Raw genomic sequence first — 15649 nt, 5'->3', positions numbered from 1 at the left:
TTACTATCCTCAAGTATGTGCGCCCTATGCATTTTAACGTCTCAGAAATATATCTATAATTATCCTTAATTATCGATAGTTTACTTAAACGTTGAGTAAAATCGATTCCCCGTTAAATACTGATAGGGGAAGTGTTATGGGAAAAGATAGGAAATTGGAGGGTATGTTTTTTTTTTCGATCGTTATATCGTTCAAAAATTTATATAAAAGGATGGCAAATGTTCGTTGATGGGAAAGGGTGGTATCGATGACCACGGTGAACGCGTTCTTTTTATTTTTCACAAGTGTCTTATAAAATAAATCTTATCAAACGCTTAAAAGTCTACGATGTAAATACATAAATATATAGTAATATATAGAGAACTTATTAATACTGACTCAACATTGGCTTTTGTTCTTTTTACTTTCCTTGATAGATATAACATAACGTTGTGCCACATTTAATGGAGGTGAATAACCATCGGCATAAGTTGCGTCCTCGAATAGTACCTCGTATTCTTCCGTAGCTGTGGTAGGTAATTGATTGACGACGGCCTTATAGAAACACGTTGTCTGAGGGTAGAGAGCCATTACGATGGATCCTTTTGGGAACAAAGCGTGAGGATCGGTCTCTGGATTAGCTCTCATCAGTGGTAAAGGTACGACTCTTCTACGTGAAAGAGTATGACGATCCTTTTGTTCTTCATCGATATCATCGACCTCGTACTTATTTGTCGTGGGATTGAATTGAACGACTTCCGCAAGGATCCAATTCTCTTCTTCCTCGGATCCTTTTACCAGAGCAGCTACCATGTCTCCCATTTTCGCGATATAGGTGGGTTCAGCTGGAACAGCACCACACAATGGAGGTGCTTTTGCTCCTGGTGCTTTACCAACGTAAAGAGGAAGGGTCTGTGCTGTACTTAACAGCATCTTCATTAATGCGCCACGCCTGATCGTTTCTTTGTTACCGGCATTTCTCGCCTGTATACGCCTCTCATTTCTTATCGCACGAATTTCATTGATCTTCCCAAGAGCTTTCCGCAAAATCTCTTCTTCTTGTTGAGCGTCCGTAACTGCTGCGCTATAGAGATTCTTTAGTTTTTGTTGATAGTACGGCGATACCTTATCTTCCGGCGTAACCTTTTCGTGAGTTTTCACAATATTATTTAAATTGTGTTCCGTTCGATTTCTCTGCGCCTCGATATCGTGAACCAATTGATATACATTCCGAAGACGTTCCTGGATCTGAGTGGCCGCTGCGTCCGCTGTAAATGGCATTTTCTTGATCTCAGCAACTTTGCCGTAAGATAGAGTACGAGTTGAATGATCTACAGTTACTTCTATGATTCATTAATTATTATCGGTTGTCTTTTAGTTGATAACATAGTAATTCTCCGACATAAATCACGACTGGTTTTCTGTAAGAACAAAATAAACTCGTCAATGATATTCAAATGCATATATATTAAATAATAATTTTGCGGCGATTAATATAAATTAATTTTTAGATTTTTCAATCTCAAATATTGTTAATAAATAACATTTATAATTTAAACGAAAAAATATCACAAGAATCCTTTTCTATAAAAAGAAGAAAAAAAAAAAAAAAGAAACAAAAAATTTTTCCCCCAAGAGGATTTGAACTGACGATCTTACATTTCATAAGTGTAAAACTTTGTTATAATACTAGAAAATCAATTTTCGATTCATAACACTAAACATCAACATAACCTCTTCGATACAATTTTAACCGGTATTAATGTAGTATCAATAGATATTTTATTGCACTATCAAACTTGTTTGAAAATTAAATTTCTCTTTATGAAACCGTCACATAACCTCACAAACGCGTCATCCTTTGACGTATTGCAAAGAACGGATCGATACTCATATTTCTAACGATGATTCTTTTAACGAGTGACACTGTAGACAAAGACGCGAAAAACGTACCTTATTATCGAGAATAAAACTTGTTAATAATTCTTGGTAAGCACAAAGAACACAAAAATCGTCCCTCTAATACGAAGCAGCAAGCAATACTAAAAGCGTTACTAGCGTATACATCCGACGTGCTTGTGCTTCTGCGCCATACTGCTTGAGTCTCTCCCACTACCGACGCGTCGTAGAACTTTCCATCAAGGCAGTGCTGCCTCCTTCTGGTATTAGACAGAATTAACCAAGCGTAAGAAGTTTTGTCATACGCTCGCGGCGTATTCTCTTTTCCCATTTCGCGGGTCATTTTCAATGCTGCTTTTTGATTTTCTGTATTTATCGAGTATAATTTTACGAAAACTTTAATGTTTAATCAATTGAAAGTTATTAATATTCGATAAAAGCTTTCAAAGAGAGAGAGAGAGAGAGAGATGAAAGAGAGAGAGACGATAATAAAATGAAAAACTTTGCTTTTAACAGATATTGATATTGTTAAACAACGAACGATTGCGATAAATCGTAAGATTAAAAAGAAATTCAAAAGATTTGATGAAGAATGCTGGAACTGGTCAATAATCCTCTTATAAATATCTCATAAGCGATCTCAAATTTATGAACTTTAAATACATTTGAAATAAGAAAAAAATGTGATATTTTTAAATCATTAAATTTTAAGTTAGATGAAACAAATTTGATCATTCTCATATAGATAAATTCTTGAGAATTTTCAATTAACGATATATTGTCTATCGAGTACAATATTAAATAATAATGACAAATTTGAATGATTATAGAATAAAATTGTACATTAAAATGATAGAAGATCTAATGAATTTAAACGAAACTTTTAATGTTCACGAAGAGAAAATATTTTCAAGATGAAAGTTTCTATTAAATGATATTATGAAGGTAAGATATTATGGAGTTTAGTAACCGCAAAACGTGAATATTATCTATGTGGGTAATATATATATATGTATATATATATACAATACTCTTGCGAAATTCATTTCAAAAGACAAAACAGGAGGTCTAACGAGGCGTAAGAAGATCTCCAACCTCGGGGTAATTCTATGTACAATACCATTCTCTACGCGTGCTTGGTTGTTCTCGCTTTTACTCCGTTATTCTCTCGATACCGCAAGTAATGTTCAAGGATGTCAGCCCACGAGGCGAAACCATTTTCGAATTAGCGGTTGCTAAGTTCGAGGTAGACGATGAACATTCGAAAGGATTCATTTTACGAGTATATACTCGATCATGTCTTATCTATTAAAAGCTTTTAGTTGTTCGTTAAAATCAAAAATGAAAAATATTTATGTATAATTAAGCATCAGTTTTATTTCTTTCGTTGATAATAAAATTCGAGACAAGAAAAATGTATAAAATATTAAATGAGATTTGTTCTTTCGTTGTTTGACAATTATATTTTGTCGTTATAAGGAACGTAAGAATGTTTAATGAAAGCGATTAAATTTCTAAGAAAAATTTGGAAAAAAGAAGGGAAGAAAAATGTAATTAAATTTCTAACTTTCGTTTCTAGTGTCTTTCGGTATTAAAGATTGATCCAATTTTCGTTTAATATTGACATTTTACGATGCACGACTTAACGACCTGTTGCAGTCGTTAAACCGAGTACGATGTTAGATACATCGTAGATATACGCACAGACGATATTTCAAAGGAAAGTCCTGTATAAGGTGTAAAATGAAAATGTCAAGCTCAGGTACATTTACTGCCGGTGAAGTGAGCATAGAACGTCGGACGGAATAACAGGCACGATTGATAAGAAAAAGGAATGGAAAAATCGAAGGATGGAACGATGGAAGTAAAGAGAATGTGAAGATGAGAGAAAAAGAAAGACAGCGAAAATAAAGAGATCGATACGTCATGACCCTCGTATTTTTATGTCTATCGTCGTTCTATCGATTTTCGTTTATCAGCAAGATAACCGAAATTGAGAAAAAGTAAAAGGATAAAAAATTTCCAAAAAAAAAAAAAAAAAATAATGTCAAACACTTTTTTACTCGATTTTTTTCTTTCTTTTTTTTTTTTTTTTTTTTTTTACCATAGAAATATATTAAACAAATTATTTTACGCCTATCATATTGTAATTTATCTTTGGTCTTTCGAATTTATCTTTTGAATAAATCAAAAAGTATTTCTTTTTGGAAGGACTAAAAGGTAAATTAGAAGTTTCGAATTGAAAATAATATAGGTAGAGACACATAATTTTTCGAGAACAAGATAAGATATCCTTCAGAATTTATCGTTTCTTTTAGAAAATCTTCTTGAGAATGATATTGCTATGGAAGGCAGAACAAAGGCATAAAGAGGGATAAAGAGGGAGAGAAGAAGAAGAAGAAGAAGAAGAAGAAGAAGAAAAAGAAACGAGATAGCCTGCGTGATGTTTGATTTACTGTGAAGTATGGCCGAAGGTGACGACACGAGGCATACATTTATCGGCTTTCTCCCTTGTAAGAAGGCCACCCTGAGATTTTTGGCTCGCTGTATAATGTAAAAGCGATATGCATTAGCACGATTGGACTATACGCTTCCTGGTTCACGGCTCATCGTCTTTTTCACTTTCATTTTTTATAACCCTCCCGGACTTTACTGCCATATATTGGTTAGAACGATGGTTCTGACGGGATTGATGGGGGTCTCATTCCAAAAAGGAGCGAGCTCATTCCAAAAAAAAAAAGGGGAGAAAATGACACGCATTGTTACGCAGCGAGCGAAGATTTTCGTTTCAAAGGAAAGAAATTAATCGAATTGCGGCATGTTTCCCATGACGCTATTATTTTAACAAACACCAGTGCAGCTGAACTATCGGCTGAAAAAAGGAAAATCGATGTTGCGAATTGACCGTTCCATTGACTCTTCCGCAAGGAATAATATTTTTCGTTTCATTTGGAATATTATTAGAGTTCATGCTTTTCTTTCCCTCTCTCCCTCTCACTACCCCCCTCTCTCTCTCTTTTTCTTTCTACTCATTTCATTTTATTTGATGGCCAAATAAATTTTTTTCCAATTCGCCGATCACATGTTTGCCTTCCTAGTACATATATAAGTATATATATATATATATATATATATATATATATATATATATATATGTATATCGACATTTTCGTTTTCTCTTCACATTGCTCAGTAAAATGTTTAACTTTCTATGAGAACGATCGCGTGTATCGAACAAGTTACTTGTAAATCGAAAGTTTTTCTTTAGTTGCGTGTCGCCCAAATTAAACGTCCTAATAAAGAAAATAAACAACAAAGGAGTAACGAGACGATGAAAGATTTTAAGTGTGCAATTACAAGAGAGAGAAAGAGAAAGAAAAAGAAGGAGAGAGAGAGAGAGAGAGCGAGAGAAAGTATTAGCGAACTAACGTAAAAAGAGAAACTATCCGTTTCATGTTAACGTTGGTTAAATTATTAAGGAGTATGGCCTCGATGGATCGATATTAAATTCAGCGGAGATTGACAAGGCAGTAAAAAGGGTGGAAGACGAAAAGAGGAAAAGAGTAGATACGAAAGTTTCGAGGTCGGCGACAGGAGAAGAGGGTCGAATAGAGGGGTCGAAACGTTCTGGCTGACAGGTTAAGCCAGCGACAGGACGGGGAATGTATTAATAATAAATGCAAACGCCTAACATCAATTTCTGTCTGGTTGCTTTCACTTCGGTTCGTAGTTTTCCTGTTCGTTGCAGTCGGTTGGAAGCCGCGGAAAGAGAAAGAGAGAGAAAGCTTTACCCCATCCCCTTTATTTAGTCGATCGTTTGCTTACTTAAACTAAACTCGGCAAGCTTGTCAGAGTGTCGAGCCTGCCAGAAAGAGCCATAGAAAGAGCTCGAGACATCGAACGAACTACAAATTGATATCATTCTCGTTTCTATCTTCCTGCTTTTCTCTTTCTCGTTCTTATCTTTTCTTGCATTTGAGTTGCAACGGTGTTTTAGCCTGTAACGAAACCAAGCGAAGTAAAACTTTGCATCGGCTGACAATCAGGCTCGTCGCGTCGTTCGCCTGATTTTAATAATTGCCGTAATCTCGTTAAACGCTTTTAGAAACGAAATACTTCCTTTGACCTTGACAGTGAGCGAGCCCTCGTAATCATTTAAACACGTAATTCGCGTATCACTGGGATTTGTCCAAGACAATCTTGTAAATGATTTAAGAAAATACAACTCGATCGTGATTTTACAAATTAAGAAAAAATAATAATTCATCTATCGGATGAAGAAAAGATGAAGGGGAAAAACTTTATAGCGAAAAAATGATAGTGAATGTAACTCTGTATATATATATATACATATATATGCGTATAATGTGAAAGGAAACGAGAGAAAGATTTACCTCGATAAAATTAGCTGTCTAGAAAAGAACAATGAAAGGAAGAGGTAGACTGAAAAAGACGAGTACCATCACATTGCTACGATTAAGGCGGCTTCATCGCTAGCAAATTCATTTCCTTCGACCATATTTTTTGAGTGAAGTGCTTAACTACATCGATCTGAACTAACTTTTTTCTCCTTTTGCATACTCCGTGATAAAGAACGAGATTGCTGCCGGAAACAGATTTCTTATCCGTCAAGGGAATAAAAGCAAGAAAGAGAGAGAGAGACAGAGCGGTGGGAGAGAGGGATGCTGTAGGAGACGAGGCGTAGCGCGTGTTCCATCGATTAAACAAGACGAAGAGGTTCCGATCTCTTGGAAAAACTTTCTAATACGTGGGGACTCTCTCTCCGTTGCGATCTCATCTCCTTATTCCTGAAAGATCACCAAGCTCCACTTAGCAAAAGGATTTATATGACCGAAGTTGAAATCGAATCCCAAATGGATAGAAGTTTGAATCTGAGAGTGAGCAAGTATAAATGGTGACACGATCGTTCGATCAATAGACAAGATGTTACACGAAAGAGGATTGCTATAAGGCTTCTGTTATAATTCGAATTAGTAGCTTGTTAAAATGAAGAATAAATTGAAATTTATCGATTAACGTGAAACAACTTTTGAAATAATAATTAGGGAAACGAATGATAAGCGAAAACGAAAGGAGTAAGACGCCTCGTATATGTAAAATGGAGGCATTCGCTTTTCTATAACGAGTCACGACAAGGTAATAAGAAAACCAAAGGTTCTTGTATGTAGCCCAAGAGCATGTTAATTACCGACAATTACAAATCCAATAAATATAGTATTTATGATTCCCCCACCTTACACCTCAAGGCCTGAAACACCTTGCTTCAGCACGCATACACTTGAATTTCATATTTTTAATCATACTTATACAACGGCACTCATTAAAATCACGTAGGATGATCTTTCTTTGATAAATGGTCATACGATTATATTTTTTCATTGACGTTTTTTTACAAGGGATTATTTATTAAAGTTACTTGTAATGTATCAAATAATCAAATAATTAAAAAAGATAGAGAAAAATCTATCATTTAAAATAATTTTATATAAAGTCTCTATGACTCTTACTTCTTAAGATATTCAAATGAGTAAATAAATTAATCCATTTATTCATTTTTAAACAGGTACATTGACACAGTGACCTGCATAAATTCATGGAATTTATTACGCTACGAATTTGCAGACGTAAACACTTTTTCAGTTTCACTATAGCTCGCTCGTTTTTTCGAATTTATGAAACGAGAAGATTTTAAAGAGACATATCCTCGCAACAAAAAGTCCGAGAGACGTGAAACAAAATTATTTTATAGAGAAAAATATTTTGTCTTTAGCTGAGTTTTTTTTTTTTTTTTCTTTTTTTAATACTATTTATTCTTTTCATTATTCTTTCATAATGGTCCATGATGTCATAATTAATTCGAAAAATAATTCGATCTTAGTGTTATCACTGTAATTTAATAATCAATTACATATGCAATTGATTACATATGGAATCGTTAATGCAATGATTCAATGAACGAATGATAATAAAATACCCATAGCTTTGAGTATCTTGATTTTTTGACAAATAATCGTAAGCGTGGATTAAAAAAGAAATAAATCGTAATAAAAGGTGGCGTGTTCTCGAAGCCTCCGAAAGAGGAGTTTCACGCTGTGTACCTGAACATGGATCGCGTGCGTCCCATAGAAGCTCGTGTGCTTTTACGCCTGTTTTATGTTATGTAAATGCGCGACCCTTTAATGCGCTCAATGCTCGCCTACCGCGGCACCGCGAGATATCGTGTAATAATGCTCGCACTTTTCTTCTCGAGCACCGGGGGTCTGATTTTCCTGATGATTTATGAGCACGGTATCGTGGTCGACGGGACTGAGAATCAAGGGAGCGCCGAGGGGTCCAAGAGGGGGCCCACCGTTTCGATCGTATCCTTCGATATATTCGCAGCACACCTTTTAAACCTGAACGAGAAAGAGAGTGAGAGAGTGACCGAGAGAGTGAGAGAGAGAAAGAGAGAGAGAGAGAGAGAGAGAAAGAGAGCAGAGTTGGCGCACGACACTACTTTAAAAGCGGGTTAGCCAATGTGCCGAACGATCGTCGTTCAGATACACTACGATTTGCACTTGATCGATCTCCCTTTAAAAGAAAAATAAAATGTGAATCACTATTCTATTTTCTGATGTCCTATGCTTTATTATGCATTTAAATCCATCTGATTGGACGCAATGGTTTTTTTTTTTTCTATTATTATTAAAAATTAGATATAACGTGATAAAGCTAAAAGATTTCTTTGTCGCATTAACCTTCTCCAATACACATCCATCAATATCGATTGAGTTTGGTAGGATTACGAGGTGTCGATAGGGTGGTTAAAATCGATCGCAGGGATTGCGCATTTCGAGACGATGTGACTGCTTTCCAGGGCCAGAATATAACTGGTTATGTATATGAAACATCATGTAGTGTGGGTAACACATGTCAGGTATTAACAGGTTGTACCATTAAACGATTCGCCCTGAGTAGCCGCTTGCGAGGGTCACGCGCGATGCTTCATCTGCGAATTTGAACCCTACATTGTATAATAATAAAAAAAAAAAAAAAAAAAAAAAAGAGTCATGAGAGAGCATTCAATTATAATTGAGTGCTTGTCAATGAGACGGTAATGTTGACTTGTCGTTTCCTTCCTGGATAGCATCGACGCGAAAGATCGTCTTGTAAGACATATGAAAAGGCAAAAACTTTTTCTTTTCTCTTCTAAAGAAAAGCAAATGAATGAAGAAGAAGACGACAAAGAGGACGAAGAAGGAGAAGAAGAAAAATAAAAATAAAAAGAAAAAGAAGAAGAAGAAGAAGCAATGGTAGAGAAGTCCGTGTTGCATCCCGTGAAAGTTTCGAATACGTTCAAGCAAGTTCGCGTCTCAAGAGAGGATATAATTAATCTTGTTGTCATATATAAAACGTCGGTAGACGCTCATTCCTTAAGAGTAATTATCTCTGTGGACGCTATACGTCGTTAGGCGACTCGTAAAGATCTCAGATAAATATATTAAACGGTGAGAAGATACAGTGTTGCACGTGGTATATTAAGGTTGATTGTGGGTACGATCATTGGTTGGATAAATTTCGAAGAAAAGAAAGAAAAGATTTTCTTGCTTCGTCCACTTTCATCTTTACCATGTTACGTTGTCTGCTACTTAGTGGTGCACCGAACTTTGCCGATTGAATTTTATTTCGTTTCGAAAGGAAAGAAAAAGATAGAAGGGTGGAATCAAAAAGGAGAGAATGGAGAAGGGAGAAGAAATCGTTCGTTTCGTTCGTTCATTACTTTCCATGAGTTCGAGCGTTTCCTCCCGAAACATTCTGTAGAAGAGCAATATTGTGAGATGCGATATAAGAGAGTGGTGCAACACGCGCGGCTATCTCGAGGTATCTTAAGACTCGAGTACCAAAACGTGTTCCTTCGCGAATAAAGGCCATGGAGCCAACGGCCCAAAGATATGATAAAAATAACGAATGTTATTGCTAACTGCTAACGAGTCAAAGCATCGAGTGTGGGTATCGCGACCACGATAAAAACCTCCTGGCCCACGGAATTCGTTTATTATTCTTCTCATTCTTTTTCCTTCCGCTTCGTGTATCGTCGTCGTTCCTTGTGCCGCTTTTGCAGGGTCCACTCGTTATCGGAAATTTCCGTTCCGACGACGTTGCTCGTCAATTAAACCTCTTTCCCACTATCCTTCTCTTTTTACTGCTTCCTCGACCATTCCTCTTTCTCTTTCTCCCCTTTTCTTTTCGAATGTCGTTTAAAAAAAAAATCCATATCTAAGAATATTCGCAAAAAAAAAAAAAATAAATAAATAAAAACTCATCAGAAGCTTTTTCCGTCGTTTATTTGCCACCTGTTCTACTATCATCGACCTACTTACGTAACTAAGATACACCCTCATCGGTAATTATTTTATCCAAACGAAAAGCCTATTCAGACGTCGATCATCGGACCGAGAAACGATTTGCGCAGGTAGAAGCGTGGGTGTTCGCACGTTGATACGCATGGCACGTGTTTGCACGAGGGCGTACAGGTGTTGTTCTTGCCTTATTCTTTTTGTCCTTTTTATTTATCCTTTTATCACCACCGTAGTCGTTATTATACCGATAGAACCTAACTACTCGCATTATGAATGTGAAAGTAATGCAACCCCAAAGTTACGAGTTTACAAGTTCGACCGCAAAACAAACAATCGTAAGAATATTCTTCTCTTTTTCGTTCATTCTTTCATTCCTTTTATCTTTTTCCAATACAACGCGCACTCGTTGCAGTCACGTTCTTTGCGTCGTTCATTGCGACAATTCTATCTATTCCATATAGAACGAATAGATCGAATTTATTCGATAGGTATGATTCGAAGGAAAACGTACGTCCATCATACGTCTCGCGGAAAAATGGTTATGAACTAGTGGTAAGAGAAAGAGCAAAAGATAAGAGAAAGAAAGAGAGAGAGAGAGAGAAGAAGAAAGAGAATCCCCTTGACTTTTACGAGCAGAGACGTAAAAGAATTTTTAGGAGTCGTTTTTAAAGCTGCAATTTAACGCTCGTAAAGTGTCTTTTCCTTTCGATGGAACACTGAGAGCCCTTGAACCATGTTGAATATCCTAAAATGCCTTAATACTAGGGATTTCGTAGTTTCTAAAACGAGAAAACTTTTGGAATATACGTAAAGCAAAGAATCGTACTGTCGGATGCTGAATAAAAAGAGTGCCGATAAAAATTTTTTTTAATCAAATCTGACGCTTTAATGACATCGATATGTGCAACTTTCGATAGGGGGAGGTCTTTCATTTTGATTAGCGCTCTTGATTTGTTCATTTTCAATATCGTCTCGTTGGCGAATTTAATTACGAATCGTCGAAGGATGGATCTGTCAAAGTAAAAAGTTATCGACGTTAAATTATCTATCTATCGAATAAAATGGAAGTGAAGATAGATAAAAAAAAAAAAAAAGGTGGAGAAGTTCGTCGAGCTAGCGGGTAGGTATTAGCGGTGATTAATCGATCGAACGTTACTTCTCACATTCATGAAGACGTTCGAGACGTAGTCGGTTCATCGAAAATTCCAGATGAAGAAATTACGAGGGCCGATCTTGTCGAAGGGAAAAAATCGACCGATAAATAGATATATGTATGTACGTGCGCTTTCGAAATTTCTTTTTGAAGTTTCATACGATTAATGATATAAATTCCATATGTTTAAAATTATAAATTAAGAGTTTGAGAGTCAGGCAATTAGCGTAAAGTGGGTCATTGGAAAAGTAAGACCATTTCATGCCGCTTTATTCGCGAACCGTCGAAATAAATAATTGATGTACACCTACTGGTATACGCTAATCTCCTATATCCTCTATTTTATACGTTTTTGAGGAGCGTACGTAGGATTACCGATCGCGGACGATCTTATTGCACGGTCGACATCGTTAAAGTCGCTGACTCGGCGACTTTACGTTCCCTCGAACATTTCTTCTCTTGCATTTGTCGGCGCGGGAATTACCTCGCGCAGAATTTCTCCCGGGCCAGAACAAAGTCTTCTCGCGCGGTTTATCGTATATATACTCTAGAAGCTTTCGCGCCCGGTACACGCCGCATGTTACTTTTCACGACATATTCGAAGAGACCGAAGAAGCCGATAATCGAAGCACGTGCACAAGTTTATCCTCGTAAATTGTGTCCGACATTAAACTCGTTACGATCCTTACGATCGCGATACGAGACGTCATATGCAATTTCTTCAACCAAAACTTGCCAATAATAATAATGATGATAATAATAATAATAATAATAATAATAATAATAATAATAATAATAATAATAATAATAATAATAATAAACGAAATTTGCTCTTATATCACGAGATATTATAAATAATAATTAAATCATAATTTATATAAGCTTTAACGATTTCGTTCGTAAGATTTCGAAATATCGGCGAATGCATCGAGTCTCCCTATTTTATTTCTTTTTATTTCCCTAACATTTTCTTTAAAATTTTTTTTTTTTTCAATTTCATTTATTTTCTTCTTCGCTCGGTCGTCGCTTTTCGTAAGTGCATAGAAAGTACTAGAAAAAAAAGGGCGCACTTTCTTCGACGATAGAATACTCCGCTCGTAAAGCGGTCGCACTATCTTCCGTGGTTCTTCTTATATGTATGTCGAACTCCTTGACTCATAAAGCTAAAGTGACATTTTACAACGGTGAGAATAAACGTAATGACGATCCTTTATGGGTTCTTAAGTTATAAAAAAAAAAAAAAAAAAAAACAAAAGAAAAAGAAAAACAGATAAAAAAAATCACAGATCAAGCTTTCGAGATAATCGTTCGTTGTCGGATTTAAGCTCGAATTTATGATTCGTCCGAATGACTTGCTCGGCACACGGTATTAAAGTCTTTCAATTATCGCTTTAATAAATTAGCTGGGTATTTAGAATTAGCGAGATAAGATCTCATTAAAGTACAAAGACGACATCAAAGTGAAAGGGTGACTATGCTAGGGTTAATGTAAAAACTTTATCAATGTACGAGATACTTGATAAAAGATTAATTTCAAAAGATTCGCGTCTTTTAAACATTCAATTAACTATCCTATACCCCGGTGTATCTTCGATATGTGAAACTTTTAAAACAGGCACATTGAAATCAATTATTCTTCAATCAAAAATGGAGATGTAATTATATTAGCTTGGAACGAATCTAAAGTCTTATTCCCGTTTAAAGTCTCTCTCCCTTTTATCCGAGTTACTATGAGAAAACAAGAGTAAGTGCGTGGCATTGGACGAGAGGAAGCGATCCATAGCTTTTTAATGTTGAGTGAGTAGGAGATAACGGTGGGCCCTTATGCGTACTTGTCGATGAGATAGAGAGAAAGAGAGAGAGAAAGAGAGAGACAGTGTAAGAGAATAAGAGAGACGGAGTTAAACGCGAACGAGTCCACGCGAGGGGGTTTTAGGGCAGTGGAAGAGGGAGGAAGACTCAGGGGTAGGGAGAACCGCGAATTCCATGCATTTAAAATGTTTCATTAGAAACCGTCTAATAAATATTGACCCCCTTTTTAACTCGGTTTAAAAGGCCATTCGGCAAAGTGAAGCTTTCAAGGGGTCGAGTTTTGTGAAGAAGGGATAACGGAGCGAGGAAAGGTTAGAGAGAGAAAGAGAGAGAGATAGAAAGAGAGAGATGAAAAGAGCGTAAGAGAAGTGGTGAAAGAAAGAGAACGAGAGAACAAGAAAGAGAGAATTACTGAGACAGAAAGAGAGAGAGAGAGAGAGAGAGAGAGAGAGAGAGAGAGAGAGAGAGAGAGGGAGAAGACAACGGACGAATGTATACCGCGAAGGCTCTGACGATACCTGTGCATGTAACAAGATCTGATTTATATAGACACCGTCGAAAATTGGTTTCATCCCCGTACCATCTTCTGGGTGGCACTGGGAAACACGCTCGTTTGAGATACCATAAATACTCTCTTCTACGTTCGCTCCGTACGTTTGGAATGTGGGGTGCGGAAATCGATTACCTCCGGCTTATGCATTGTAGTTACAAAGTAACTTCTCTCCTTCTTATGTCATAAAACAGCCACGTACTCGAGTAGCCTCGTTCTAGCGACCAGGTGCACAACCTTCTTCGTACGATCTTTCGAAAGCTGGGCCAGTAGTTAAGATTGGAAATTGTTCGACATAAATTTCGATTGGAAGTAATTTTGTATCTCTTTGACGGCGACGACGACAACGCGGATGTTAGGTAAAATAATATGCATACCATGATGGTGCAAATGCGGAAAGAGAGAGAGAGAGAGAGAGAGAGAGAGAGAGAGAGAGAGAAAGGGAGAAAGATAATATAAATTTCGCATTGCCAAAATCTTTGGAAATCTTGAAATTTTCCTAAGCGGTTCTTCGTATCGTTCTTATATTCTCTTTTCTTATTGATAAATATAACATCTCTATATTATTAAATTCTATAAACATATAATATCTACATTATTAAAATAAAGAGAAACTAACAATAGAGTGACCTCAAATAATCGATAGATCTTATGTACAAATTAATTAGAATTCAAAGTGAATTGAACTTTACGATTGAACATAGAGTTGTGAACCTCTATTCTAGACTTGTTTTCATAGTTTCCCTCGATTCATTATCGACGAAATACATACATTTCCTGAACGGTTTCAAGCAAATATCGCTTTGAGAACGAGCTTTCCGATCGATCTACGGTATTTCTAAATCGGGAGAAATCGATTTCGGGTCCCTTCTGTGCTTTGCGAGGGATATTAAATGCCATATTCGTTGTAGTTATGACAGATGCATCATGGAAGACAATATGGAAGTGCTTCATATAACGGTAAGCTCGTGCATCGAATATTGTGAGTTAACTAACGTGAATTAAACCATCGACGTACATGAATATGTTCGCAATATAAATACGCATAGATAAGTAAAGTGGTTGGTTTGGTAAAATGAAAATTCTACGTAAACGTAATTTGACGTGTTTGTAGTAAAGCGTAGAATGCATACGAGAATTAAAGTTACTAAAGAGAGTCGTCAGCTGAATTGAAGTACATTCGAATTTGGCTCGTGCCAAATCGTTATCTCACAAATTTCCCATTGGACTGGACAACTGGCAGTACGTCGAGCGATCTGATGATTGAGTTTCTCTCGGCAGAATTTCGAATAATCGTATCGATGAAAAGAAAATTAGATTCGTTCGTGAATAATTAATCAGTCTTTTTCTCGACATTAAATAAATTTGACATGGTTCGACGTGATCCTTAGAAATTGACCAGATGATGTATATCACAATTCGCGCGAATAATACGGTAGTAAGACGTTTAATAATCATTAGGAACGATCGAGAAGAGAGGGAATCGGTCGGTAGTCTTATAAATCAGTTCAAAGATGAAATACATGGTCATTCTCAGAGATACATTCATCGTACGTGCCAAAGGGAATAATTCCGAAGAAAAGAATACGATCGAGAAGTAGACGAGTCCGCGGGCTATCGCTCGCACCGGTGGAGGAAGGTCGCGTTGCTGACGGTCGCTCGTAAACGTGAGGATATTACACTGTTCGAAGAAAGAGAGAGAGAGAAAGAGAGAGAGAGAAGAAAAAGAGAAAAAAGTTTAGATGCGCGCGCGTGCACGGGCGGCCTAAGGGACTCGATGCAACGGAGGCCATCCTGCGTGGGTCGTACGGCACCTCCGTTTACCATACTTGACCCACCTCCTCTCCTTATTTCCGTTTTTTATCTTCTTTTTATCGTTTTTATTTTTTTTTATTT

General features: G+C 36.7%; 1 protein-coding gene across 1 annotated transcript; it reads right to left on the bottom strand.

The window, feature by feature from the left end:
* Positions 1–225: 225 nt before the first annotated feature.
* On the bottom strand, positions 226–2074 carry LOC124427501 (SAGA-associated factor 29). Its single transcript, XM_046970496.1, has 2 exons — positions 1933–2074; positions 226–1400 (listed from the first exon to the last, which is right to left on the bottom strand). The coding sequence occupies exon 2, from the start codon at positions 1258–1260 to the stop codon at positions 379–381; it is 882 nt and encodes a 293-aa protein (XP_046826452.1). The 5' UTR covers positions 1261–1400; positions 1933–2074; the 3' UTR covers positions 226–378.
* Positions 2075–15649: the final 13575 nt, after the last annotated feature.

This window comes from Vespa crabro, chromosome 10 (assembly GCF_910589235.1).
Source record: "Vespa crabro chromosome 10, iyVesCrab1.2, whole genome shotgun sequence".
Classification (NCBI taxonomy): Eukaryota; Metazoa; Arthropoda; class Insecta; order Hymenoptera; family Vespidae; genus Vespa; species Vespa crabro.
This window is presented reverse-complemented; position numbering and strand designations above follow the sequence as displayed.

Excerpts from the sequence above, each read along its gene's own strand:
- LOC124427501 (XM_046970496.1), bottom strand. The coding sequence starts at position 1,260 with ATGCCATTTACAGCGGACGCAGCGGCCACTCAGATCCAGGAACGTCTT.